General features: G+C 44.8%; 2 protein-coding genes across 2 annotated transcripts in view; both read left to right on the top strand.

Annotated features, from left to right (window-relative positions):
• camsap2a (calmodulin regulated spectrin-associated protein family, member 2a) overlaps positions 1-15481 on the top strand; it is a 32597-nt gene extending 17116 nt beyond the window's left edge. The window contains exons 5-19 of the mRNA XM_030784152.1: positions 1771-1803; positions 2263-2404; positions 3112-3251; positions 7453-7543; positions 7648-7744; positions 7932-7969; positions 8120-8189; positions 8372-10451; positions 11082-11218; positions 11342-11562; positions 12232-12328; positions 12753-12818; positions 13722-13837; positions 14194-14312; positions 15176-15481. Of these exons, the coding sequence (XP_030640012.1) occupies positions 1771-1803; positions 2263-2404; positions 3112-3251; positions 7453-7543; positions 7648-7744; positions 7932-7969; positions 8120-8189; positions 8372-10451; positions 11082-11218; positions 11342-11562; positions 12232-12328; positions 12753-12818; positions 13722-13837; positions 14194-14312; positions 15176-15481 (3753 nt within the window). The remainder of the gene's footprint in view (positions 1-1770; positions 1804-2262; positions 2405-3111; positions 3252-7452; positions 7544-7647; positions 7745-7931; positions 7970-8119; positions 8190-8371; positions 10452-11081; positions 11219-11341; positions 11563-12231; positions 12329-12752; positions 12819-13721; positions 13838-14193; positions 14313-15175) is intronic.
• Positions 15482-18980: 3499 nt separating this feature from the next.
• Positions 18981-25710, top strand: wdr47b (WD repeat domain 47b). Its single transcript, XM_030784938.1, has 14 exons — positions 18981-19138; positions 19308-19391; positions 19521-19605; positions 19824-20625; positions 21193-21278; positions 21491-21654; positions 22043-22288; positions 22411-22422; positions 22664-22819; positions 23142-23311; positions 23590-23760; positions 23977-24108; positions 24578-24796; positions 25568-25710. Exons 1-14 carry the CDS (start codon positions 18981-18983, stop codon positions 25708-25710), a joined length of 2628 nt encoding a protein of 875 aa, XP_030640798.1.
• Positions 25711-26351: the final 641 nt, after the last annotated feature.

Here is a 26351-nt window from a genome sequence, read left to right as displayed (position 1 = left end):
CAGAGAAAGATGTGCTTCTCCATAGCTCTTCAATACACTGTCAACAAAGTTTAATGTCGGGTTTCTCACTTTTCTAAGTGCGCGTCCTTAAATGCCCATTCTCACTGGTGATTTGCAAGTCCTAACTGTCGATTAATGGACGGTAATCATCGCAGCCGTCAATCTACAGTTAAAAAGGAAGTCCCACCTCTCTAATGATAGGGGTTTTTTTTGGGGGGGGGGGGTTATCACCTCAGCCTCTCTGCTGATACCATTAGCGCGAACTTAATTTCTTCTGATTCCTTTGAAATGTCTTTTTTTTTTTTCTTTTTTCATCCTTAGCCCTGTTTTCTGGATCCGCGTGCTGGACTCGTACGAGGCGGAGTGGCTCACAGAGAGTGTGTGGCACTGTATTTTTAGTTCTTTCAAAAACCAGACTCCTGTGGTCTGACCGAGTCAAGGGCAATTCCAGGGCAAGTGACTAATCCTTTTAACTCCCAAATCTTTACTGCTCTGGATTGGGAAGAAAATCCAACTCGAGAGGACGTAATGACACAGTGAGTCGAGTAAAAACGGCAGATTGAAACGGTTGGGTCCTTCAGGGCAGGGTGCTGTTTCAGAGGATGTAATTGGAGATTTTGGCTGATTTTGGGGATAGTCGCGTAATCGTTTCTGGTGCTTTAGGAGTCAGAACATGTATGCTGAAGGGATAAGAATTCACAGACCTCCAGGATGTGGATTTGACAGGCCTGCTCTAAAGCAGCCTCTAACCATCGGGAGGGCCTTTCGACCCCCGTTGTCTTGACTAAGAAACCCAAAGCTGCGTGTGTGTCTGTGTGTGTGTTTGTGTGTGTTTGTGCGTGCGCGCGTCTGTTTGCATCTGTGAATGGGTTAATATGTTTGTGTCTGAGACTGTGTCTGTGTGTTTGTGTGTGTGTACTTCATGAATGTGTCTGTGCATTTGTCTGTGTGTAGATCATTAATGTCTGGCGAGACTAACTACACTCATTAACCCTGATTCAGTACCAAAGCTCTTCTCTCACAACTACCGTTGCTATGATGCCTTTTTTTTTTTTTTTTTTACCATGTAAAAGCTCTGAGGTTTCTCCAGACAGAAATCTCCTCTCTCTCTCCAAGACAGGTCGGCTTGGAGGCGATTTGAGCCAGTTCTGTAACCTCTACTTCAATCACTCGAGCCTAACAGTAATATTCAAACATTTCCCATTGTGTAATTGAATAGAGAAGTCAGATTCCTCCTGGTTTGGACCTTGACTTTGACATTGGTCTGGCAACTGTTAAATACGGGGAGCTAAATATCTACATGTTAAGGCTGCAGACATGTTTTGTTTGGCCACGCCATATTAAAATATATTCGTTGGATTCTCCGGTGATTTTGCGGTCTGGAAAACTCCTGTGGAGTCTAGTGCATTATTCCTCCCTCTGCTGACTTTGTGGTTTCTGTCATTCTGAAATGTTGGCCTGCCTCACCACTTACACAGATGAGATATTGATGAAACTGTTCAGGTCGTCTGAGTGGTTGGAGTAGATTGTGATAAAAGTCTCAACAGAGATTACAAAAGTCCTCAGGGAGAAAGATCTTCACTCTTAATCTGACGCCTGAAGAGTGTGATTATATCAAATCTGGTCTGCAGTCTTTCTCTCTCTCTCTCTCTCTCTCTCTCTCTCTGTCTCGCTCTCTCTCTCTCTTTGATTCATTGGATAACCCTTTCCACTCCTAACTTTTGTTTTTTTTTTTCTCTCTCTTTCTATCACTCTTTCGACTGGTTGAAGTCTCCGACAAAGTGGTATTGGAAGTTGGTTCCTGTAAGTTAAATAACGAAAGTCGTTCTCTTCTCCAGATCATGTCCATCTGTGTGTTGCCGTGACAACGGCCATTATTTGTAGTTTCATCAACACTGCACCAGTACACTGAATGAATTCTCCTGTGTAGTTTTGAAGCTGGAAGCTAGATTGCTCAGAGATTAAAGCATAACGGTATAACAGCTGATAATTAATAAAAGTCATCATGTGTTACATTTTCATACATCTTCGACATCCATATTAAATTCTTCTGCATGCCACTGTGACTTTGTTAAGATGTACGAGTCAAAATCGTGTAGCTGGGTAAACTTAGGTTGCTCCGTGTTATATGACCTAGGTTATATGTGTCAGGTTATATGTGTGTGTGTGTGTGTGTGTGTGTGTGTGTGTTTAAGTGAGAGAGAGACAGAGAAAGAAGGAGAAGTGTATTTCTCTGATCTGTTTTTGTGTGTTGTATCTCAGGCCCGGTACAGGAAGGAGCAGGTTCTGCCTAAAGTGGTCCCTTGGATCCCCCCGGTGGACAACCTGCTGAAGGACAGCACAGATGGCTGTGCCCTCACCGCTCTGCTGCACTTCTACTGCCCTGACATAGTCAAACTGGAAGGTACACAGCTCTGCCAACTCAGACTGTGTTCTCTTGTGTGTGTGTGTGTGTGTGTGTGTTGTGTGTGTGTGTGTGTGTGTGTGTGTGTGTGTGTGTGTTAGAGAGAGACAGTGAGAGAAGGAAAGAGAGAGTAACAGGGAGGGAGGGAGAGAGAGAGAGAGAGAGAGAGGGAGAGAGAGAGAGAGACTGTGAGTGAGCGAGAAAGAGAGAGAGTGTTTAAGTCCATGTAAGAGAGAGTGTTTAAGTCCAAAAGTTCTGGCATACTGTTAACTCTCAGCCTTACAGAGTGGATGCCTTTGATGTAATTTCCCTCTCAATTCACAGGTATAATACTGTCCTCACTGGCCTTTCTTTCGTGTCAGATGGACCCAGTACTGTAATTTACTCACTCCTAATCAAATCATCTGAGTGATGAAGCAGAGCCACTCTGATAAAGAGACACAGAGACTCAGCTGTTAAAACCTAATACATCAAAAGACAAAGATAATTGAATTTAATCTCAGCAGACAAACAGTCATGTGGAGGACTATCCACCCAATGAAATTAGAGTGTCGACGCATAAATTACGTGACGACGACTCTGATTGCTTGTCCCCCGGGCACTGTGGTCTGTGACTTTTACAAGTGTGTATTTGAAAATAAATAGAACTTGACTGAGGAGTATGTGAGTGAAAGAGCACTTTGTCTTGTTTGTATCCCTTTTGACAGACATTTGCCTGAAAGAGACCATGTCACTGGCCGACAGCTTGTACAACCTGCAGTTGATCCAGGAGTTCTGTAAGGAAAACCTGACTGGCTGCTGTCACTTCAGCCTGGAAGATATGCTGTATGCCTCCTCCACCATCAAAGTAAGCCTTCCGTCCTGGGGGAGAAAAAAAAAAAAACTTAAATGAGCGGGATAAATTAATGTAGAAGTCCTAGGGTTGGTATGTGTGAGTGTGTATGGCTGAAGTTTTACGGAGCAGATGAGGACCACAGGCTCTCCGCAAGTCAATGAGATTCTGAAGAGACAGACCCTTTGGGTCATTTTGCCTGTCTCCATGACCCTAAATGTAAGATATGCCTGTTACCGTGAAAGGTGAAAGTGGAAAAATATTTCGTGGTTATGGTGAATTAGGCATATGAATTTTTCATTACTGCGTCATGCAAGACAGTTGAAACAGTGTGTGTGTGTGTATGCATGTGTGTGTGTGTGTGTGTGTATGTGTGTGTGTGCTGGTTACTGTGTCATGTATACTTGTGTAGGCAGTGTAGATGACAGATAACACAAGTTTATTTGTGTGTGTTTGACAGAGTAGTGACTAAGGTGATTAATAGTCGTTGGTTGAAAGAAGCTGATCCTGCTGAAAGAACAGAGACATTCACACTGTGTTCATCTGAGGTCAAATCATTTCTTTCATCCTATAAGACTGATTTTGCCTCGCTCTCTCTGTTGGTTCAGTGGGAGCTTTTGAAGTCGAGAGGTGAATTACTGCTTGGCTTTTCACACGTATGATGTGAATGTCACAGGTTTTGATTTCACATGCCACTGCTACATTATATATACATATATACATGTAATTGTGCTCAGTTATGTTAGTTTCGCCACAAAATATTGTCACTGGTCAAAGTACAAAGGATTTATAGAGAATTTTGATCAAATTAGAAAAGAGCTCATAGAGAACTTGAAGTACGTTTAATAAATGAAACGTATTCTTGGTGCAGCTAAGCAAGGAAGAAGATCCAGAGGCAGGATTTTTTTTTTTTTTTTTAATGACATCTAAGGTTTTCATTTTATCTCGTTCTTGAAAAGTGCCAGTGAATCATTCATTTCTGCTGGTGCCAAAACCTTTGTGAGGAGAACGAATGAGGTTTGAGAATTCTGAGAGATTTATTTATGACATCATGTGCCATCCTCAGAGTCAGCAAACTGTCTGGACAGACGGGTCACTGGCCACACGCACACACACGCACGCACACGCACGCACACACACACACGCACACACACACACACACACTCTGGATATTGGGGACAGTGAGGCTGCTGCTCTGTGTTTAGATGTAGATGGGAGCTGGCATTAACTGTCAGCTCAGATAAACCTCTTTATCACTCTGACTGGTGTCTTTTTCGCTGAAGTTATGAGCAGTATTCACGACAAGGGGAGTACAGTTAGCTGGTATCAGCAGCTTCAAACATGCCCGTTCTAGCTAGACTTCACACACACACACACACACACACACACAAACACACACACACACACGCAGAAAGAGAGATGAGGAGAGAGGTTTGGACAGGCTCTGAGTTTAGGCATTATGTAGAATGGAAATATTCACCAGTCGTTTCCCCCACAGCTCTCAATGACTCAGGTTCTCCATGGCCCGATACAGCCCACGCAGTCCGAGACGATCGCAGCTCGAACGCTCAAACACTGGGCACCCAGCCAAAGCTGAGCAGTTTCTTATAATAAATGCAGAGGATTTTTTTTTTTGTTTTTTTTTTTTTTGGTCTGTTTCCTTCTCTCAGAAGGTAGATTCTGGGATGATCGAATTTCTCTGTCAATGTTCATTTGTTCGTCATGCTAGCTGTTTCATCAAATGAATAAATGAATGATTTCATTTTTTTTGTTTGTTTAATTTTTGCATTCAGTTTGTTCTGTGCCAATTATCCGGTCAATTTTTACTGTTGGAAGCCTGTCTTTTTCTGTAGGCTTTTCAAACAGTATTTCCAATTACCGATTCCAATAGCACCCATTTGGCAAAACTGTTTGGTTTTATAACGATTTTTAATAGTTCCTGTTGTTATGTGTTAAACACCAAAAGAGCAAATTAGCCATCTCTGTGAAGCTGTGAGTATAATGCCCCTCTAGTGTAGAAGCCTCCACACGACTCTCTCTTGAGCACTGGTATGTATTTCTGTCAAGTGTGTGGAAATCTAGAGCACGCTGAGCCGCTGTAACCTTGACCCAGTTTCTTCTGCTGTTGTCAAAGCCCAGTCCTCATTATTATGATAGAACCACATACAAGAGAGAATCAGCAGAGTGCAGAGTCATAACCTGCCATTGACTCCCTGAAGAATTGATTCCTCCTGTAGATGGTCCCAAGGCTTGGTCTGGCCTTGCATATGTGCGTGCGCACACACACACACACACACACACACACACAATCACAGCACATACACACTCACGCGCACAGACACACACACACACACGCATGCACACGTGTATTCACGTACTGCACATAAAAATGTAAACAAATTGAGACACACAATATTTCCGGAATGACATTAGTTGAAGCCGTACAGATTCTCACGTAATGACGTAATGATGAAAGTGAAAACGCCCAGAGTTCTACCGCTTAGCTTTGCTTCGTCTTTACCACATAAAATGTGTTGCTCTGAAAAATAGAAGCCGCCTCTGTCCCTTCTTCACACTCTTCAACAATAGAGCAGGTTTTCATCATTGTCTCCTTGCCTACCCAGCCCCCGCCCCCGCCCCCCCCCCCCCCCCCCACCTCCAATCTACACATCTACAGCGTCTGTGTAGATCTCTCGGGGCCTGCAGTGTGGGTGTCTATTCATTTTACTGCCTGAGTCAACAATATATCACATCTCAGCCCCCCCTTCAGACCTGCACTGTCTTTTTTCACCACCACGTCGTGGATGTGGTTTTGCATCTACAGACTTGAACCAATTGTGATATTAAGGAAATGGAATCAGCAAGGCCCAGATGAGGGTTGTACTCCCTTGAGGGGAATGTGGAATGGCTTTTAAACTTGGATTAATTTTGGTGTTACATGTGCGCTTTGAGACAGCCTGTTTCTTTCTCTCTCTCTCTCTCTCTCTCTCTCTCTCTCTCTAGTCAGGTTTAAAGCCAGCTGTAGCTCGTAACTAGCGCAGGTCGATAATCACCCCTCTGGCTGCTTGATTAATGACATTAGTGGCCCCAATAGCATGTGGACAAACCACTCAGGAGACAGCCTAGGCACTGTGGTGCCTGAAAAAAGGATTAGCTATCTGCTTAAAGGGCTGCTTTGTCTGATGCGCTTCAACTGAACGTTGTGAGAGGAGTGGCGTGCTGAAATCTCCCAGCCTGTGAAACTAAAGGCAGGTACATATGTAGATGAGCCCAGAAAAGCTGATGTTTGCCTAACGTGCGAGTGATGTGGTAGACAGACAGATGGGGGAAAAGGAGGCTCGGTTCACTTCGGCTGGGACGGTGCCCGTTCCGACCGGCTCTGTCAGGAAACGGTAAGCAGGCCTCCAAACGATTCCGATTCAGCGCTGCTTACAAACTGAGCCCGGTTGTGTATTGTCGCTGCTGCTGAGTTCCGAGAAAGAGGATGGTTGTTCGATCTTAGACACATTAGTTTTACTCTCAATGTGACGCAGATTCAACAATACCTAACTGTACCGTCTCTGTAACTGCTGGTCGTTTTCTATATTAACCTAATCTTCCGTATTAGTTTCGTTAAAGGATTTGACGGCGTCTGTAACTCTCTTGACTTGCTTGCTGTTGCTGCCTGTTTATGATGTCACCTAATGAGATTTAAAGAGAAAAGCATCCAAGAATGGAATGCCTTCTGAGCAGGTTAACACTGCACAACAAAGGAGTGGATTTGTTATGTATAGAAATAAAGGAGGGGTGCATTTGGGAGTCACCTGTTATTAACCGCTCTCGCTGCCTCGACATGTTTTTTTTTTTTTTTTTGAAGCACATGAGAAGGCAAATGACTGGAGGAAGGAGAGGCTGTGTGCTGATCCAGTCTGTCTGTCTCACGGGGCTCAAGGTCGCATCTGACCCAAGAGCTTCTGTCTGGGCCGAAGTGCTGATGGCAATGTGCAAAATGAGAAACAGAAGTGTGTGTGTGTGTGTGTGTGTGTCTGTGTGTATTGGGAGGGGTCAGTCATTTGCTGAGTTCTTTTCTGAGTGATTTGGTCCATGCTAAGAAAAAATAAACCTGTAAGTTTGCAGAGACATCTAGTGGAAAGACAGTCATATTGCATGTGGTGTTTTGAACTGATGCCAAATCGTCTTTTGTTTGTTTATTTATGTATTTATTTTTCTTTCACAGAACAACTACCTTGTGTTTATGGCTGAACTTTTCTGGTGGTTTGAAGTAGTGAAACCTTCCTTCGTACAACCACGGGTTTTGGACACTGAAGGTGAAAGAACAGATCACGTCAGTAAATTTGTATAATCATACATTGGATTACAAGAGATAATAACATGTCATTGTTCGTTTGCTTGTTCTCTCCTGGGGCTCCAGAGCCTCCTCCGTCTCTGAAAAACCTTCCATCTGTGCCCATTTCCAACGCCACAAGGAGAAGCTTCATGGAGAAACCTCCCAGCCCAGATCGCCCAAGGTACGCCCACTTGCTCTTTCGCACCTCTCTTGAGACCCCCTGCGCTTCGCCGAAAAAAAAACTTCTCTTCATGTCCGACGCCAAAAATTCCCCCACTCTGCAGTTTATATGACAAAGCTACAAAGATGTTGTACTGATACATTCAGCTCATACAGCCACCTTTTTTTTTTATGTTCTTTCACTGCAGTCTGCCACTGAGGCCACAGCCTCGCTCCTCAAATTCAGGTGAGACCACTTGTTCTGTACTTCAAAACGTAATGTAATGTCATTGCACCAAAGTGTGTGGCGTTAGCAGTGTTAGCCTTTTTTGAAGTATTGTGTTTTATTCCTCCTTATGTAACATGTATGTGTGATGACTTGTTTTGTTTCGTCTAGGTGAGATTAAGAGATCAACTTCCATGTCATTTGTGGATGGTTTCCTGGGAACATGGCCCAAGGAAAATAGGTGAGTAGAAGTACATCAAAGACGTAAATGGTTATACTGGTTTCTTGATCTAAACCCACCCAGGGTGATTGTGCCTCTCTTTCTGTTGAACTCTGTTGAGCAGACTTTAGTTGTTGAAAATTTGTGATTTGTGGGTTTCCTACACGGCACAGAGCTTTGTTTTTCTGCCGCTTATTTTCCAGGTCTGCTACTCAGGGCGTGTCATTTGACATCCCATTTGATAAAGAAGATGGCGGGCAGACTCCTGCCCCACCTGCTCGAGGGATGACCAGATCAGCCAGCTCTGAGGGACTGGGCAGAATGTCCCAAATGCCACGGGGCATGAAAAGGAACCTTTCCTTTCAGCCCGTTAATGGCAAGAGCCCCGGTATCGAGGAGGAGGGCTGTCCAGACAGCCTTGCTAGCATCCACCCCGACAGGAAACAAGGACAATTAAACGGCATGTTTCTGAACAACCACAGTGGTGGCACGGGACCGCCAAGTATCGAGGAGGCTCTGCAGATCATACACAACTCAGAGAATCAGAAACGTACTCCAGAAGGAGCCAGCGAGGGATTCTTCCTCCACGTCCCAAAGAAGGGTAACCTCGAGTCAACGTCAGGAGCTCACGACGGCGACCTGGACTCAGTTTCAGAGTCCAAGGGTGCGGTAAGCACGGATACGACGGAAGTGGACACTGGGATCCATGTGCGGACGGAGGATATCCAAGAAACCCTGGATGAGGATTCCTCGTTGAAGGACTATACAGTGAGTATGGAGCTGGACATGGATCAGGACTATGAACTCCGAGCTTGCCACAGCCAAGACACCACCAGCCCGTGTCCTAGCAACAACAGCGCAAAGTCCCCCGTCCCTGGTACGCCCGGGGTTAAGATGACCAGCTTCGCAGAGCAGAAGTTCCGTAAGCTGAACCAGCCAGAGTCCAGAGGGGGCTCACAGAAGACCACGCCGGAAGGATCCGATCCTAGCCTCCCGCCGTCTGTATCCTGGGCCCCCACTCCTCCTGAGGTGAGCCCCATCCATCAGTCACCCAAGGATCCAGCGCAGGCCATGGCGGCTGAGATGGTGCAGCTGCGGATGAGGCTCGAGGAGAAACGGCGTGCCATCGAAGCTCAGAAGAAGAAAGTGGAAGCAGCGTTCACACGCCACCGCCAAAAGATGGGTCGCACAGCATTCCTCAACGTGGTGAAGAGGAAGGGCGAAGGTATCTCACTGCTCCAAGAGGATACCCCAGGCTTGGAGGACGGGAAGCCATCCGCAAATACCTTGCAGCCTAGCAAAGGCTCCGAGCCAGGACAGACAGGTCCCCTAAAATCGCCCGGCGATGAGGGGACAACGGAGGCCGACCTTGCGGAGTACACACGCTCCATTGAGAAGCTGAATGCATCCCTAAGCTTCCTGCAGACAGAGATGCAGCGACTCGCTCAGCAGCAGGAGGTCATCATGCAAATGCGAGAACAGCAGGCGTGGGTCGTGTCGCCACGGCAACTGTCTCCTCAGAAACAGGTACGGGATCTCCGCAGCGCAACCGCACGATCCTCTGGATCCCCTTCTCCCGCCGAATCCCCACGCCCCTCCCACCGATCCCCCACCAACATCAAGAGGAAATCAGCCTCCTTCCATGCCAAGACCCCTCGGACACCCAGGCCCAGCGATCTAAAGATCACTCCCTTCAACCGGGTCCTGAATGTTCCACAGTCTGTGGATAGCCTGCCTCGTCTGCGCAGATTCTCGCCCTCTCAGTCCATGGCCGCGTCCTTCGCCTACCTGGGTGATGATAACAAACCTCCTTCTGGAGTTGAAGCCCAAGACAAAGACGTTTCTGGGGACTCAGAACCTGTCGGCGTGGAACAAGTCGCTGAAAGCAGCACTGGGGTTGAGCCATTTAGCTCCCCAACCAAAGAGACCCAGCAGCCGGTCACAGAGGCAGTCATCAAAGACAGAAGCGGCGAGAAACAAAGGGAGGACCAAAAGAGTATGGCGCTGGAGAACAAGGAAGATGGAGAGCTGAAGCAAGCGGAGGAAATGAAACCAACCGTTGAGTCGACAGTGTCTGAGGTGCTATCTCAGGCCATAACGGAGACAGTTATCGTCACTCCGACCGAACCCTTTGCGGATTATGTCAGCCACAGCAGCAAGAACCTGATTGAGGTGCCGCTGTCTGTGCTAAAGCCTCTGGAAGGAACAGCTTTGGAGAGTGAAGAGAGAGACACTACTAGAGAAACCGTCGATGATCCTCGATGCTGTGGGTTTTTCTTCAAGGTAGGCAAACAAATTTCTAAGTTTTGTGCACTGATCGTCGAAAATAAGATATTTTGTTTTTATGCTTATTTGGACAACAGTAGGAATTGATAAATGTGCAAGCTGCTCCTTCACAAAGCTCTGAGATAATACCTTGAATGCGTATTTGTGCAGAAGACAACTTTGGGTCATCTTTAGGACGATACAGTTCCGTCTGAGGTCACGTAACAAGCTATTTTCTTTTATTTTGGGAAACTGACAGACTGCGGATTTCTGACGGTATTTATATATTTATGGAAAGAAACAGTCTCCAGCAGGAGGGCCTGAAAAGGACAGAAAAACATTTTAGATGCTCGCTAGTTGGGTCATCTAGGCCATGGTTTGAACTAGGTCAAACAACTGGGGCTAGTAAATTATTTAGATGGGGATGTGTGCAGACACAGTGAACAGAGCACTAGCAACATTGCATTTCCCCCGCAATATTGCAATAATAAGGGATGAAGAAATACATTAGTTGTCTGAACGCCCTTTCCATCTCATGAAATAACGGATGTCAGTTCTAACTGTGATTGACACGCTGACGGCTCGGTGTGTTAGCTGCAGCTTAGTGTGCTGTACGGTTGGCAATGGTCCCCTGATGTTTGTGTTTAGGATGACATGAAAGCAGAGGACAGCATGGCCCAGAAGAGAGCTGCGCTGTTAGAGAAGAGGATGAGGAGAGAGCGAGAGACGCAGCAGAGGAAACAACAGCTGGAAGCTGAACTCGAACAGAAGAAAGAGGAAGCAAGGTAATCAGCCAATCAACGGCTTTGCATCCGTCACTTCACTCACGAAAGTAATCTGCATCTGATTAGCCGTGGAAACCGCCACTCAAAAAAAACTTAACAACATCTGCCATTTCTATTGATTAGGCTGAAGGCAGAAGAAGAACGAATGAAGAAAGAGGAAGAGAAAGCTCGCAAGGAGTTCATTAAGCAGGAGTACCTCAGACGGAAGCAACTGAAACTGATGGAAGATATGGACACGCTGATCAAGCCTCGTCCCACGGGCTCCAAGCAAAGAAAGCCCCGGCCCAAGTCCATCCACAGAGACGTCTTAGACTCGCCCAAAACCCCAGTCAGGGCAGCGGCAGGTAAAAGGGGGGCAGATGCCCTCGGTACCCAACGAGTCTGTCCTCGGTGCCCCTCTGGTGCCAGCTTGCTTTGTCCCACACTTACCTTTGGCTCTGCAGCTCACACTGCTTTCTCTCACTTTCTGTCTTTAAATTCACTGATCTGAGACCAGTACTAACAAGCATTCTAGTCCTGATCTTCCCCTAATTCTTATTTCAGATCAGTGCTAATTTGCATCTTAATGCTAAACAAGGACTCAGTCCTTTCCTCCTCACTGACAAAAGCATGCTTTCTTTTCTGGGTGCTCAAACTGCATAGTTGATACTAATGTTTGAATGAATTGGTTTATTGTTTATCAATATTACAAGTCAGAATATTTTATTGAAAATTTTACTGAAATACTTCATTGAAAATTTTTAGGACAATGTAATAGAACATACAAGAATTGAGACCTCTTTGCTACATTACAAACCTCTTCACCAACTTGATTCGGTTTTTATGAATGCATAAACAAATGCATAATTTATGAATGTGACGACATCAGCCACAACTCACGTGGTGGTAATTTGGAATTAAAGTGACGCTGCTATGAGCTGAGACTGGGTGTGGTTGACAAGGTGTGGTGGACAGGTTCGTTGTTATTTTGTATAACTGTGCGTCTTGTGCCAACTTTTGTGTTTCGCATCTAGGTTCACGACCTCGTGTTTTTTCAGTCTCCAGTCTCTCTCTGGCATCGCTCAATTTGGGAGACAATGACAGCGTCAGCTCCGAGAAAAGGACGCCGAGGTAAGGCCCGTTTTTTTTTAAGTCGATAAGCTTTATGTAAAACGCCGTTTCTCAGTTCACTTCTCAGAGTTGCCCCGTTGGCCTACACATTTTGCCGCTGTATAAGCATCACTGACTCAACTGATCAGCAAATTATCAAGGAACGGGTCTTTTGAATCAAATGTGCTGTTTCTGTGCTGACATAAAAAAACCCCAAAATGTATTAGTCAGTTGGGCCTTGAGAGCAGGGTCGAGAGACCAAAGACGTCGTGTAAAGGACATCAGTTATCGAATGCATCTTCTTATCTTAACAGTATTACCCACAATCTGTTTGTCTGATCTGTGTAACTAACTCCTCTGTCTTCTTCCAACCTGCTGTTCGTTCCCCTCTCTCTACACGTTCTGCTTTTCTCTTCACGTCTTCTGAACGCTCTGACTTTGTCAGGAGTAATAGCTTAGCGAGTGGCAGCCTGTACTTCTTTTTAAGCTCTCCCAGGGTGAGAAAGAGAAGGTTAGTCACACTAGGATATAGACCCATTCACTCTTCCTGCTCCAGTTTAATTACACAAAGACCTGCGCGCTTGTTCGTCAAGTAACAGCAAAAGGGCTGATATTCCTCCTACAGAATATCAGTGCACTGTGCTGTCTATTTGGTTTCATGACGTTTCACGGCTATTTCCATACAATCTGGTTTGTTTTTATTCTTCTTATTATTATTATTATTTGAATTGCATGATTAGATGAGCTAACAGTTACACCCCTTTTTTAACCATTATATTAGTTTTCCTCTCACCGCCTGTCCAGTGTGTATATTGACGCTAAATCATTACACATCATCTGGTTACAGGTCCATAGGACCTGGGCAAATAATGCCTGCCTCTGAATGACGATTCCAAAAGTATGCGAGAAAACCTCTTTGAGAGAACTGTTTTACAAGGCAGCTGAAAATTATCACAAGACAATCGCTTACGCATGTGCGTTTTAACATCATATTTCGTGTTACCTCTTTCAAATACATAAAAGCAGACTTTGGTCAAAGAGGCCATGGAGCGATTTTGAGCCAGGCTACAGTCATCTGGCATCCAGTCTGGGAACACTTCTCTTGACACTCCCAGCAATTTTTAGGGTGAAAAATTAAAGGTCTGACTGGACTCTCATAAACACTGAAAAAACGCTGGATAGTCTCATGCTGTTTTACTTTGCGGACCTCACTGCAAGTACGCTAGCACTGCCTTTCACCCACACGTCCTTTAGTGCTTAGAGGTCAACACCCACTGCTTCAGACGGCACGTGCATGACAGTAGTCATAGGGAGCTAACAGAGGTATCAAAATATGATGATGATGATGATGATCACACGAGTTGAAACGACGGTGAGGATCTAGTGGCGTGATAGATTCTGTCTGGTTGAACAGGCCCGACTCTGCGGACGGCTACCTTTCGCCGACTCGTTCTGGAAGTCGCAGCGGAGAGAAGGACTGGGAGAACGGGTCCACCACTTCCTCTGTGGCGTCCAACACCGAGTATACAGGTCAGAGCAACACAAACATACTGGTAGTCATGGAATAGGAAAAGCATGTAAATGACAATTACTAACCTTACTATTAGTATTTAATCAAATGTTAGTACTGTTATCAATTAGATATGATCTACGACAGCCTTTCTTGAAAAAAGCTTAAAAAAAAAGAAGCGAAGTGATACCTTTAAGTGATACCACCATGAGTAAGATTCTTCAGTGTTGTTTTGTTTTTATTTATTAAAAGAGAGTCCTAAGAAAGCATTTAAGTGTCGTATGTTTCACGTCTTATGTGAATCCTTACATAAATTGTCAAAGAAAAGTAACAGTTAATGAGGAGACATTAACATTGAAACCTGATTCTTGCTCAGGACCCAAACTGTACAAAGAGCCCAGCGCCAAGTCAAACAAGCATATTATTCAGAATGCCCTGGCCCACTGCTGTTTGGCAGGCAAAGTCAATGAGGGACAGAAGAACAAGATATTAGAGGTAAGGGCATTGATTTGTCTCTCACAGCAGCCCTTTGTTTACATCACACCCCTGGCCACCAGATATAGCCAGAATTACATCTACAACGTCGGTTTCTGGTAGTTTATGCTACTATAGGTGTAATCTAAAATACCTCCAAATCGTTACCCAGCAGTGTATATTCATCCTACCCTGGATCTCCTACACCCTCTCTTTTTTAAAACAGGCTAAAAACTTCATTTTTCAACTTTTCAATTATTTTCTGCCTCAGAATATGTAACATCACGTACTTCACGTGCTGCTAAGCACTCAACACTCATCGCTGCACTTGGAATGCTTCTGTATTTCTGTACCATCCTGAATAGTAGCTGTATTCTTTTATTTTTTTCTGTGTTTGCCTTTCACTGACTGCATGATTGCAGAGTCTTTGCAGTCATTGTGTTTACTGTGTGATGTTTGTTATTTCTTGATTAGCGATGCTCCTAAGCACTGGCATTGCTGTTTTTCGTGCCAGTCATTTCTCTCTTGAATATTGCGACTGCACTTTCGCTGTTTCACTGATTGTCTGTATGTACACTGAATATGAGTATCTGCTAAATGAATGCATTTCAATGTGCATGTCTTTCAAATCACTTTTAAATACATGTAAATGATAACGGGGTTGAGCGAAAAGGACAAGAACGCTGCCTATCATTTTTATGTAGAGATTTACTGAGGAGAGTGTAGTCTCCATGGAGTCGTTCAGAGCAAAATACCCCTCTATTTTTTATGAGGTATTGAAATAGAATTTCAATTCTGTGCCTAAAATCGTTTGGAATTCTTTATTTGTTTTTGTCCTCCGATACCGAATCGTTTTTTTTGAGTTTGTCTTCTGTTCTTTGTAGGAAATGGAGAAATCGGAGGCGAACAATTTCCTGATCTTATTCCGAGATTCGGGCTGCCAGTTCCGCTCTCTCTACACGTACTGCCCAGACACGGAAGAGATCAGTAAGCTGACGGGGATCGGCCCCAAGATCGTCACGCGCAAAATGATCGAGAACCTCTACAAGTACAACTCGGACAAGAAGCAGTTCAGCCAAATCCCCGCAAAGACCATGTCAGCCAGCGTAGACGCTATCACCATCCACAGCCATCTGTGGCAGACCAAGAAACCAGCAACTCCCAAAAAAGTGGTACCAGCCAAGTCCTAGTGCCCTCTCGCCATCTCTTCCTGTCTGTGGACCCTGAGTATCAACAATGCACTTCTCTCTCTCTCTCTCTCTCTCTCTCTCGCTCTCTCTCTCTCCCTCTCTCTCTCTCTCTGTATGTACAGTATTCAGTCAGGACACTTGAAACAGTAGCGCTGCACAGTTACTACACACTTTAGTCTCCCATTTACTTTCTCTTATTATTTACAATATCTGTTCAACCCAAAAAAAAAAAAACAAGACTTTCTAATATATGCACAACTGGAATGTAAAACACTAAAAACAGAAGAAAAAAAAAAACCCATCAGTGGATACCACGAGTGTGTTTAGAACAAGAGATTGTCTCGCTCGAGTAATTTTACTACAGTGCACGCGCCTGCCCGCGCACGTGTGTGTGCGTGCGTGTGTGTGTGTGTGTGTGTATGGTTTTTGTATGTGCCAAAAGAAAAAGAGAAGGAAATAGTATGGATGCCACAATGTTTTTATTTACTACACTGAAGCACTGAATGTCATTCATATGTATAAACCAATTTTTTGCATATATGTTGACATGTGTGGCCTTATGTTTGTTTTCGTTTGTTAATTCGTTGTACTTAAAAGTGATTGTAGGGTTCTTTTCAGAAAGGCTTTTTGTATGCCGATGAGGTTTGTTTTTCATTCCGACTGTTCTGCAAAGCATAGAATGAAAAGGACCGAAACATGTTGCGAGCAATGTTGTCATCTCTACATTTAGTCAGTATAGTGTAGTATGTCAGGTATGTTAGCTTGCAAAAAAAAAAACAAAAAAAAAAAAAGCTAGATCCCTGGTTTAAAATAAGTTTTAATATAGCCACGTATCATTGCTTTATTTTTATTGGTTCACAGCAGGTATGTGAATTCATAGTTACATTTACAAAGAGGTTTTTTGTTTGTTTGTTTGTTTGTTTGTTTATTTGTCTTCTTTGTTTTGTTTTGGTTTTGTCTTGTTTTTTTGTTTTTTAACTTAAGTATTGACGAGGAGAAATGAGACCTCGGCATCATGCTGTTTTAAAATAACATTTAAAAAAACAAAGATTAAAAGATCAAATTAATGTCATTAAAATCAAAGAAACAAGAAGTTTGCAGTGACAAATAATGTATTGCATTTCAACCTCAGCATTTAAAAATAATCTGTCATTTTTCGCGCGTTGGGCTGATGGTTAAGTCATTTTTGTCAGCTTGTTTGTTTGTTTTGTTCATTTTTGTGATTATTGATTTGACTTTAGTCATTAATATTTAATTACATGGGATCCTATTACAGAGAAAATATCGTTTGTCATGTTATATAAACTTGTGATGACTGGTGAAGATTTCATTTTTACATTGTCCCAGATCTGACTTGAGGATTAAAAAAATCAGTCTGCCAATTCAACATTTGCGCGTAAATAATGCATGTTTTCTTACTAGGAGCTAATCAAATACTTTTGTAGAGCGTGAAATTGTGTGATAAATTGTTCGGATGCTTTATGAGTTTGGGCAGATTGGGAATTCAAAACGTCCTCAGACAAACTTATGCCACATTCCTCAGTCTGCCTTCTGTTTGGCTTTCTGTTTAAAACAATTATTGTATTAGTTTACCATGTTTAGATAGGATTCCCATTAACGGACTGTCAGAGACCAGAATGTGGCTGTATACGGGTAGGGGCTTAACTGTGTTGCTTGTGAACGTTGGCCTTCGTTTTCTGATTAATTATTTTTAAAAAAAAAGGCTGTTCCTCTCACTGATTCCTTGAGGTCACCATATGCATGTGACATATTGGAGTATTCGCCCTTTCCACTCATGAACAAACTCACACACTGGTGCTCTCATCAAAGAATAATTTAAGAATTGCCAAAAGACGGTGAAGGTGTTCCAAGGAGACCACAAGCCAGCAGCACGGATCACAAACATAACGGCATAATCGAACTCTCTCGAGGGTTTTTTTTTGGTTTTTTTCTGTGGAGAGTGGGGTTGTATTTGACCAGCTGTTACGGTTGTGTTTTATTTGGCTGTTTCAGGCCGAAATGAAAGGTGTTTTCAATGTAAAGGGGCAGGATTGAATATTGTACAGTGTGCCGTGAGCTCATCTTGCCCACCATAATGAAGCATTGCTTCTTATCCTTAAGACGCTGTGCTGTCATATCGTTGCGTATCATGTTGGTTGATTTCTCTTGCATTGAATAAAGTTCCGCATGGCCTCAAAAATGTTTGTGTCAGTGAACTTTGTAACGAATGAGACTTCGATGTTTTTAACGCTAATCATATGTTTTGAATTAAAAAAAAATCTTTATTAAACAGTGCAGTTGTTAGACCTACGGCAATAAATCGCTTTTCTTGATTTTTAGAACAATTTTAGACTGTTATAAATAAACGATAAAAGAAAAACTCTGACGGATTTTTTAAAATTAAATATGATATAAATAATAATAATAAGCATTCCCTCGACGTTAACATGTGATGAGATGTCTGTCTTTTCAAAGCACGCGTAAAAGCCTAGAGAGGCTAGCGTGCATGGCCGTGTTGAATGTCTAGATGTGTGATTGGTGGATTGCGGCGATTCGCTTGGCAACCAGCGACTGTGTATGAGAAATACGGTGGGTGGAGACGCCAGTAGCGGCATTGTCAGGACAAACGCACGTTTTGCAAGTGAGAAAGCTGACTTTGCATTTATTTCAGCTGAAGAACACGTTGTAGATCACATTTCACGATTAATGTCTTTGTAGCAAACCTCCAGGTAAGGTTTTCATTTATATCGGATGATAGTGTTGTTAGTCCCCTTAGCGTCTACACAGTAAAATCTGGTCGGACAGTGGGCTAGTGTTGTACTGTCTCCGCTTGAAATATCAGATGCACGGGGGAAATGGTCTTTGCACCTGCTTCAAAGTGAACGCTCACATTTGAATTATCAGAGATGCTAAATATGATTACAGTCTGTAAATGTCAGTGATCCCAGTATTAGCATAGTGGGTTGTTCTTTATTGATAAGCAAGACATGTAACGTTAATTTGTTTAGACTAGACAACGTTGCTAACTGTAGCTAACCTGTTCAGTGGCTGTCAGGTGATCTACTCCGAGCAGTTGTCGCCTGTGGTAAAATACGGTGCTAAAAAGATTTTGGTGGAAAATTTGCTGGTGTAACCCCTGTTTTACATGGTTTAGTTAAGCTAACTTCAGTTCTAAAACTTATTGCGTAATGTGGTCCATACATGATGCTGAATGGCACCTCGTTTTCAACAGTCACATGATTAATGGCACGACGGAGTGTTGTTTTGTTGTCTGTTATCAAATGAACAGCCAAGTGTACCCGAGACAGTTGAAAATTAAATTACTGTTTGCTTTTTCTTCCAGCTCTTTGTAATATGCGTAGACTGGGTGTGTTTAGAGTAAACATGTCCTGGTTTGCGGAGTTTGCTATTGACACACAGACACACGCACGCACGCATATACACTCTCCTTCATGGTGTAGGCTCACTGCTGATTGTTTCATTATAGAAATCTAACACTATGACGGCAGAAGAGACCATCAACATTAAGGAGGTGGAGATAATTAAGCTGATCCTGGACTTTCTCAACTCCAGAAAGCTCCACATCAGCATGCTGGCCTTGGAGAAGGAGAGCGGAATCATCAACGGCCTCTACTCGGACGACATGCTCTTTCTCAGGTAACCCCTGTCTTGTCAGCACCAACGGGAATACTCAAAGGTCACCCCGAAATACGAGGCCTTGCCCAACGTCCCCTCACAGTCGCCAGCAAGGGCAGGACAGCCTTGTTTGGATTGGTTGGTGCCAACTCCTCTCATGTGTTCTAATTTTTACTCTCCTCCACTCAAGGCAACTCGTACTGGATGGCCAGTGGGATGAGGTTCTCCAGTTTATCCAGCCGTTGGAGTGCATGGAAAAGTTTGACAGAAAAAGGTGACTGAGATTCGATTGTTCTGTAACTGCCCCCTGGTTTCCGTGCATTTGCCAAGTTTTCTGCCTGTTCTGTCATTGATGTATTGTGTTTTTGGACCATTTCAGTCTCTTTTGTGATTTTGTGTCCAGGTTTCGTTACATCATCCTCAAGCAGAAATTTCTGGAAGCTCTGTGCGTAAACAATGCCATGTCAGCAGCAGATGAGCCTCAAAATGTAAGTTTCCCTCCATTTCTGAAAAAAAACCAAAACACGTACTCACAAAAGAAGTTTCACTATTTCAGTGGATTTTCAGATAAGAAATCGATAAGGGCGATATTGCGAAATAAAAAACAGTGACATTTTCTGTCCGGGGGCTTATGCATGAAGACACGTCGATCCAGTCACCTGCTGCTGACCTGGAGTCTAGTCTAATTGTCTTTTATTTGCTACAGCTGGAGCTAACCATGCAAGAAGCGGTGAAGTGTCTGCACTCGTTGGAGGAGTTCTGCCCGACCAAAGACGACTACAGCAAACTGTGTCTGCTCCTCACGCTCCCGCGCCTCACCAACCACGCCGAGTTTAAGGACTGGAACCCCAGCACTGCCCGCGTGCACTGCTTCGAGGAGGCCTGCGGCATGGTGGCGGAGTTTATCCCGGCCGACCGGAAGCTGAGCGAGGCCGGGTTTCGCGCCAGCGGGAACAGGCTTTTCCAGCTGCTGATCAAAGGGGTGCTGTACGAGTGTTGCGTGGAGTTCTGTCAGAGCAAGGCCACGGGGGAGGAGATCTCTGAGGCGGAGGTGCTGCTGGGGATCGACGTGCTGTGCGGGAACGGATGCGACGACCTGGACCTCAGCCTCCTCTCCTGGCTCCAGAACCTCTCCCCCGCCGTGTTCTCCTGCGCCTTCGAGCAGAAGACGCTCAACATCCACGTGGATCGGCTGGTCAAGCCGGTCAAAGCCGGACACGCCGACCTGCTCACGCCGCTCATCAACAAACTGTCGCCCTGCGCGGCGTCGCCCCTCCGTCGGCCGCAGTCCGCAGACACCTACATGTCTCGCTCCCTCAACCCGGCGTTGGACGGACTCTCCTACGGCCTGGCGGGAAAGGATAAAAGGAACGCGGAGGGGAACAACAAGTCGGCCATGTCCCAATCCTTCGCCAATTTCGGGTATCCCAACGGTCAAAACTCCTCCCGCAACGTGGCGGCGGAGAACAGTGTGTTTGGGGAATCCCCAGACAGGTACCACACCCAGTGCAGAATTACTCCTTAAACACTTGCTATACTAAATAGTATGATTCCTGAATGAATCGTGCAAATATATGAAGAGGTTTAAAGGTCTATGTGCTTTAGAGTGAGAAGGTGTCAGTAAATGTTGTTTCTAAGCAGCAGCAGCATCAGTGCATGGAGTGAAATTCAAGCATACGGTTTAAGATTAACCTCAATAATCCTGCTGCACTTAGTTAAATAAAGCCCTGCTGCTCTGTCAGTCAGCCCTGCACATATTGGCACGATCCGCCTTGGCCTCTCAGATACCTTTAACTGCTCCCAGAAAGAGCCGCTGCAAAGCGACAATGCCCAGTTTTAGTGGAATGTACTGCATTGTAAAGATTTAATCAAGCCACTAATCTGTTTGTTCATGTAGGAAAAATACATTTTTAAATGGCACCCTTCTTGTTATCAGGATTAGACGACTAAAAATCGTGTCTCTTCAATCTGACGTTTTTCAAAAGATTTCGTCTTAACTAGACGACGAATTGTTACAGTAAAAGACAACTGCATGTGGGCACTCTTCTGATGTGTTCGTAGGGGCCAAACACAAGCCGACAGGCTCCACAGCTCTGCTGGGCGTCCGTCCCTGGCGTCTGGGAAGGACGCAGGACCACCGGGCTCCGCTGAGAAGACGGAGGTAATTTCACCGGTCTCAACAGAAGCCTTCGACAGAAGCACGGCACAGCTAACGTCTAAAAAGTCTTAACTGGCTTAAGCCAGAAGAAATATGACGTCAAAATATGATGTTAACTTCCCCCCCCCCCCTCGTTGAGTTTGTCAAGATGCCGTTTTTATATTCTCTAAATGCTTCAATAATATATTAATAATACATTGTGTCTGTTCTTACAGGAGCAACTACAGGAGTATCAGCGACAGCGCATCAGAGTCCAGCAGCACCTGGAGCAGAAGCAGCAGCAGAGACAGCTATACCAGCAGATGCTTCTGGAAGGAGGAGTCCACCACTCCCATGGCCCCGACACTCCACACAGCCTCACAGAGAAATTCCTAAACAGGTCAGTCTCAGCTTCCAGGACGACCACTAACATCCCCGTAAACCCTTCCACATTAACCCCATAGCTTTCAACTACTCCCTGTAGATCCTGCCACATGACCTCTGCATTGGACTAGATTTTCTCCTACAAACTTCACCTAGTCGTAGTTTAAAGGGGAATATACATTTATCAGCTCCACAAAAGTCCTTGATTAGACTAAGAATCTCTACTATTCCGTGCTGAGGTGGTGATATTGATGTCGTGTATGGTTAAGTCATTAGCATATGCTAAAATTAGCCTATAGATAGTGTGTATATATACTTTGCAGGCTTAGATGGTTGATGGAGCATTGAAGTTGAGTGTGACAATGCTGTGATGCAGCGACTGCATGATCTGCTCATCTGCGCAGGTCCATTCAGAAGCTGGAGGAGCTCAATGTGGGGATGGATAATCTGGGAGATGACGTACAAGCTCTGGCCCAGCAGTACAATAAAACGCCATCCGGATCGGGCCCGCCGGTCGCCCCCAGCAACAAACAGACCCCCGAGGCCGGGCACGGGGGGGACGGGAGCGTGGTGGTCAGCAGCACCCCTCAGAGAGGCGGGGAGCGAGGCATGCCTTCCCTGGACGAGTCCCCAGTCCTGGACTCTCAGAGGTGAGAGAGACCCAGCACACATAGAGGTTACTTCAGGTCATGTGAGGATGAGGGAGATCGTCAGTAAAATGAATCAATGGTGTTTTGGTGTCATTAATGTTTTTTGTGTGTTTTTGATCCAGTGTGCACAAGGACAGGACCACGCCCATCCAGAATGACCGCTTAACGATGCGCACCATTGGTCAAGAGGTTTGACTTGTACTGATCTTATTTTGTATTAAAATATTGGTGCATTTCCAGTTTTTGATAAACTCACTATTGCTTGCTAAAATGTTTGCTAAAAAAAAAAACTAGGACGTTCTAAAAACCTGTTAACATAACAAACCAAAGAGCTGAAAATACTTTTTTTTTTCTTTTTTTTGGTATGTCGTAGGGTGAGAAGTCCAAGTCCCAGTTTGTTGCTGTAAGTACGTTAGAGGATACCCAGGCTGTGCGTGCGGTTGCCTTCCATCCTTCCGGAACTCTCTATGCCGTGGGCTCCAACTCCAAAACCCTGAGAGTCTGCGCCTACCCGGAGAACCTTGGCGTAAGGTAAGCGTCCGCGTCCCAGAACGGCGGTGCCGCACGTTCAGTTTTCATCCAGGTCTTGACAGATGGAGCTGTGTTGCTTAACATCCAGTCAAAATGTGTTTTTTATTGAAAGCACGACGCAGACGATATTAATCCAGGGAGGGTTTTTTTTTTTTTTATGGCCTGTTTTCAGCATAATGTGATTTCCTCCTCCTGTTATGTCTACAGACGGCTTCTGGCTCTCTGCACTGGCTCTCTATCTCTTTCGCAGCATCCTCTTAATTAAAGCCGAGCGTCTTTAAAATGAAATTAAAGGAATCGCTTCGCGTTTCTCTCCACCCAGCGCCCAAGGCCCCGCGAAACAGCCTGAGGTTCTCTTCAAGCGAAACAAACATCACAAAGGCTCCATCTACTGCGTGGCGTGGAGCCCGTGCGGACAGCTGCTGGCCACCGGCTCCAACGACAAATACGTCAAAGTCCTGCCCTTCAACTCGGACAGCCGCAACGCCACAGGTCGTAACCGCCGCGCAAAATAAATAAATAAATAAATAAAATTAAATTAAAAAAAGAAAAGTCCAATTTTAGTGTAATTTTTTTGATTTGCTGCTTTCCAAATCGAGTACAGGACAAGAGGTCATAATTTTATCGCTGTAATAATTGTCCACAAAACAAGGGAACTTTGATTTGATACAGTATCTGTCAGATGAGTGTGGTTTTGAGGGAACGTGTGTGTGTGTGTTTGTGTGTGTGTGTGTGTGTGTGTGTGTGTGTGTGTGTGCGCGGGACCACAGGGCCGGACCTAGAGTTCAGCATGCACGACGGAACCATAAGAGACCTGGCGTTTATGGAGGGCCCAGAGAGCGGGGGCGCCATTCTGATCAGTGCGGGGGCCGGGGACTGTAACATTTACACTACTGACTGCCAGAGGGGACAGGGACTGCACGCGCTCAGTGGACACACAGGTACACCCAGCCTGCTGGACCTGCAGGGAGTTAAAAAAAAAACAAAAACAAAAGAAAAACCACATATAAACATTGGTGCTTGCATGTTTTATGTATACATGTCGTCAGTGACTGACAGAAGACCAGTTTATTGATGTTCGGCAGAATGAATTGTCGGACATAGCTGGGAAGTCTCGTGTTCAGTGTTGGATTAACAGGTGTTTGTTTGAACTTAAGGTCACATCCTCTCTCTGTATACCTGGGGAGGCTGGATGATAGCGTCCGGCTCTCAGGATAAGACCGTGCGCTTTTGGGATCTGCGTGTACCCAGCTGTGTGAAAGTGGTTGGAACAGCCCTGCATGGCTCAGGTGGGTCCTGAAAGGTCGCTAATTTTCACGGCTCAGGTCCTGGAAGGCCACTAACCACAGTAAGGTCATCTGCTTAATTTGACAAGGTGTTCTCTTACACACACACTCTCTCTCTCTCTCTCTCTATCTCTCTCTCTCTCTCTCTCTCTCTCTCTCTCTCGCGCTCTCTCTCTCTCGCACTCTCTCTCATCTGTCTATGGATTCTGAGCCTTAAAAATGCATTGTGAAAATTTCAAAAGCTTGCAATTGTAGTCAGGTATGTTATTGTATATTGCAAGGACAACCAAAAAATGTTATGCAGTGAGATAAAAATATTTGATCACCCATATCGCATGATGCCTTATGCTATTACAATTGTAAGTTTGCTTTTTTTTTTGTAGAAATTGATGCAGCGGTTCTCTCTCTCCCTCTCTCTCCCTTTCTCTGTGTGTGTGTGTGTGTGTGTGTGTGTGTGTGTGTGTGAACTCAGGGAGCGCAGTGGCTTCCGTGGCGGTGGACCCGAGCGGGCGTCTTTTGGCGACGGGACTGGAGGACTCCCGGTGCATGCTGTACGATATCAGAGGAGTTCGAACGGTCCAGACGTACACTCCCCACACCAGCGACGTGCGCTCCGTGCGGTTTTCGCCCGGAGCACACTACCTACTCACAGGATCATATGACGCCAAGGTCATGATTACTGACCTCCAAGGTACGCCCTCTCACACCAACACGGCTCCGCTGTTCGTCAGCTGCCGACCACGACGCCTTAGCTGTTCTGCACAGTGGTTAAACACGTCCAAAAGTTTGGTAAATAAAAGAGAGAATGAAACATGCCTGTCACCTTTGCTTTTTAGAGATGTCTTAACTCCGCAGAGCAAATCAGAAATGCTTTAAGTCGCAGAGCTTTACAAGACACAGTGGGTCCCAGTAGTTTGTAAATGTTTGACACCGTTGTAATCGCTGTGGGTTTTTTTGTGATGTTTGTGACAGCTTTGTGTCGGGTGTATTCAATTGTTTCTTTTTTCATCTAGTTTTTTTTTTTTTTTTTTCCCCACTGTCTAGCAGAATTCATCACTCCCACAAATCTGTAACTGTAAACCCCCTGCTGTGGATTCATTTAAACAAAAACTAAAATCTCTTTTTTTTTCACACACGGCTTTTCCTTACCCTGCCCTGTTCTAACCTCGTCTCCTTGTTTGCCCTCTCTGCGTCCCAGCTGTAGAAATTAAGTATTAAAGTTCTCGGTTTCACCCCTTTAAACCTTGTTTATGTTCACACTGTTCGGCTGTCATGAATTTTTGTTGTATCATTGTGGTATTTTCGTAGAGTGGACCCTCGAGAAATTCGTCAAATACTCTTTCAAATAAAACATTATTGTCGTTGTTGTTGTTATAATTATTGGTGGTGGAAGCGGAGGTTTGGTCATGCCGTCGGCCCTGGTGTGTCACGTCTGTCTGTCATTGGCTTTTATTTCTCTCAGGTGACCTGACAAAGCAGCTGCCTGTGACGGTGGTGGCCGAACACAGAGACAAAGTGATTCAGTGCCGGTGGCATATGAGGGACCTCTCTTTCCTGTCATCCTCCGCAGACAGAACAGTCACTCTCTGGGCGCACAACCCTTAAGGCCGGAGAACGCAAAAAAAAAAAAAAAAAAAAGACAGTTTTACCCCGAGAGAAAGCACAGACACACACACACACCGCTTACAAAGCTCTTTTACCACGGACTGTGGACCTTACAGAGAGACTAAAGACGGGAGGGAGGGAGCGAGAGAGAGAGAGGGTGTGTGTGTGTGTGTATGAGTAGTTGTGCCTCTGAAAAAGATGGACGTCATTTTTCCAAATTAGTTAAACTGCTTCTCTGGTTTTATCCGTTTGCATGAACATCTCCGCAGCTGAAGGAGTCCTTTTTAGATCTCATCTTATTCTCAACTTAGTTTGCCAGTTGGAGCATGTGTATCTGATATACACGCAACTCCGTACGACTGTTTTACCGTAAACGTTTAGCGCTCACGCGCCAATACGACTTACTTAGTACCGCTTCGATATTTAATCACCGTCAGTCTGGTGCACATCGGGTAGGGCCGTCCAAATTGTGTGAGTTGAATTATGTAGTGCCTTAACGTGCTACGTACGTAGATATTTCAATTTGTATGCGTGTCGGGTTTTTATTTCATCTGCTTTTAAAGCAGCAGCTCTGGCAATAATATTCCCGGTCACGTCCGTGCTGCACGTGCTGTTTGCAGTTACTGATGTTTAACGTGTGA

This window comes from Chanos chanos, chromosome 9 (assembly GCF_902362185.1).
Source record: "Chanos chanos chromosome 9, fChaCha1.1, whole genome shotgun sequence".
NCBI lineage: Eukaryota > Metazoa > Chordata > Actinopteri > Gonorynchiformes > Chanidae > Chanos > Chanos chanos.
The sequence above is the reverse complement of the archived record's forward strand: the minus strand, read 5'-3'. Positions and strand labels throughout refer to the sequence as shown.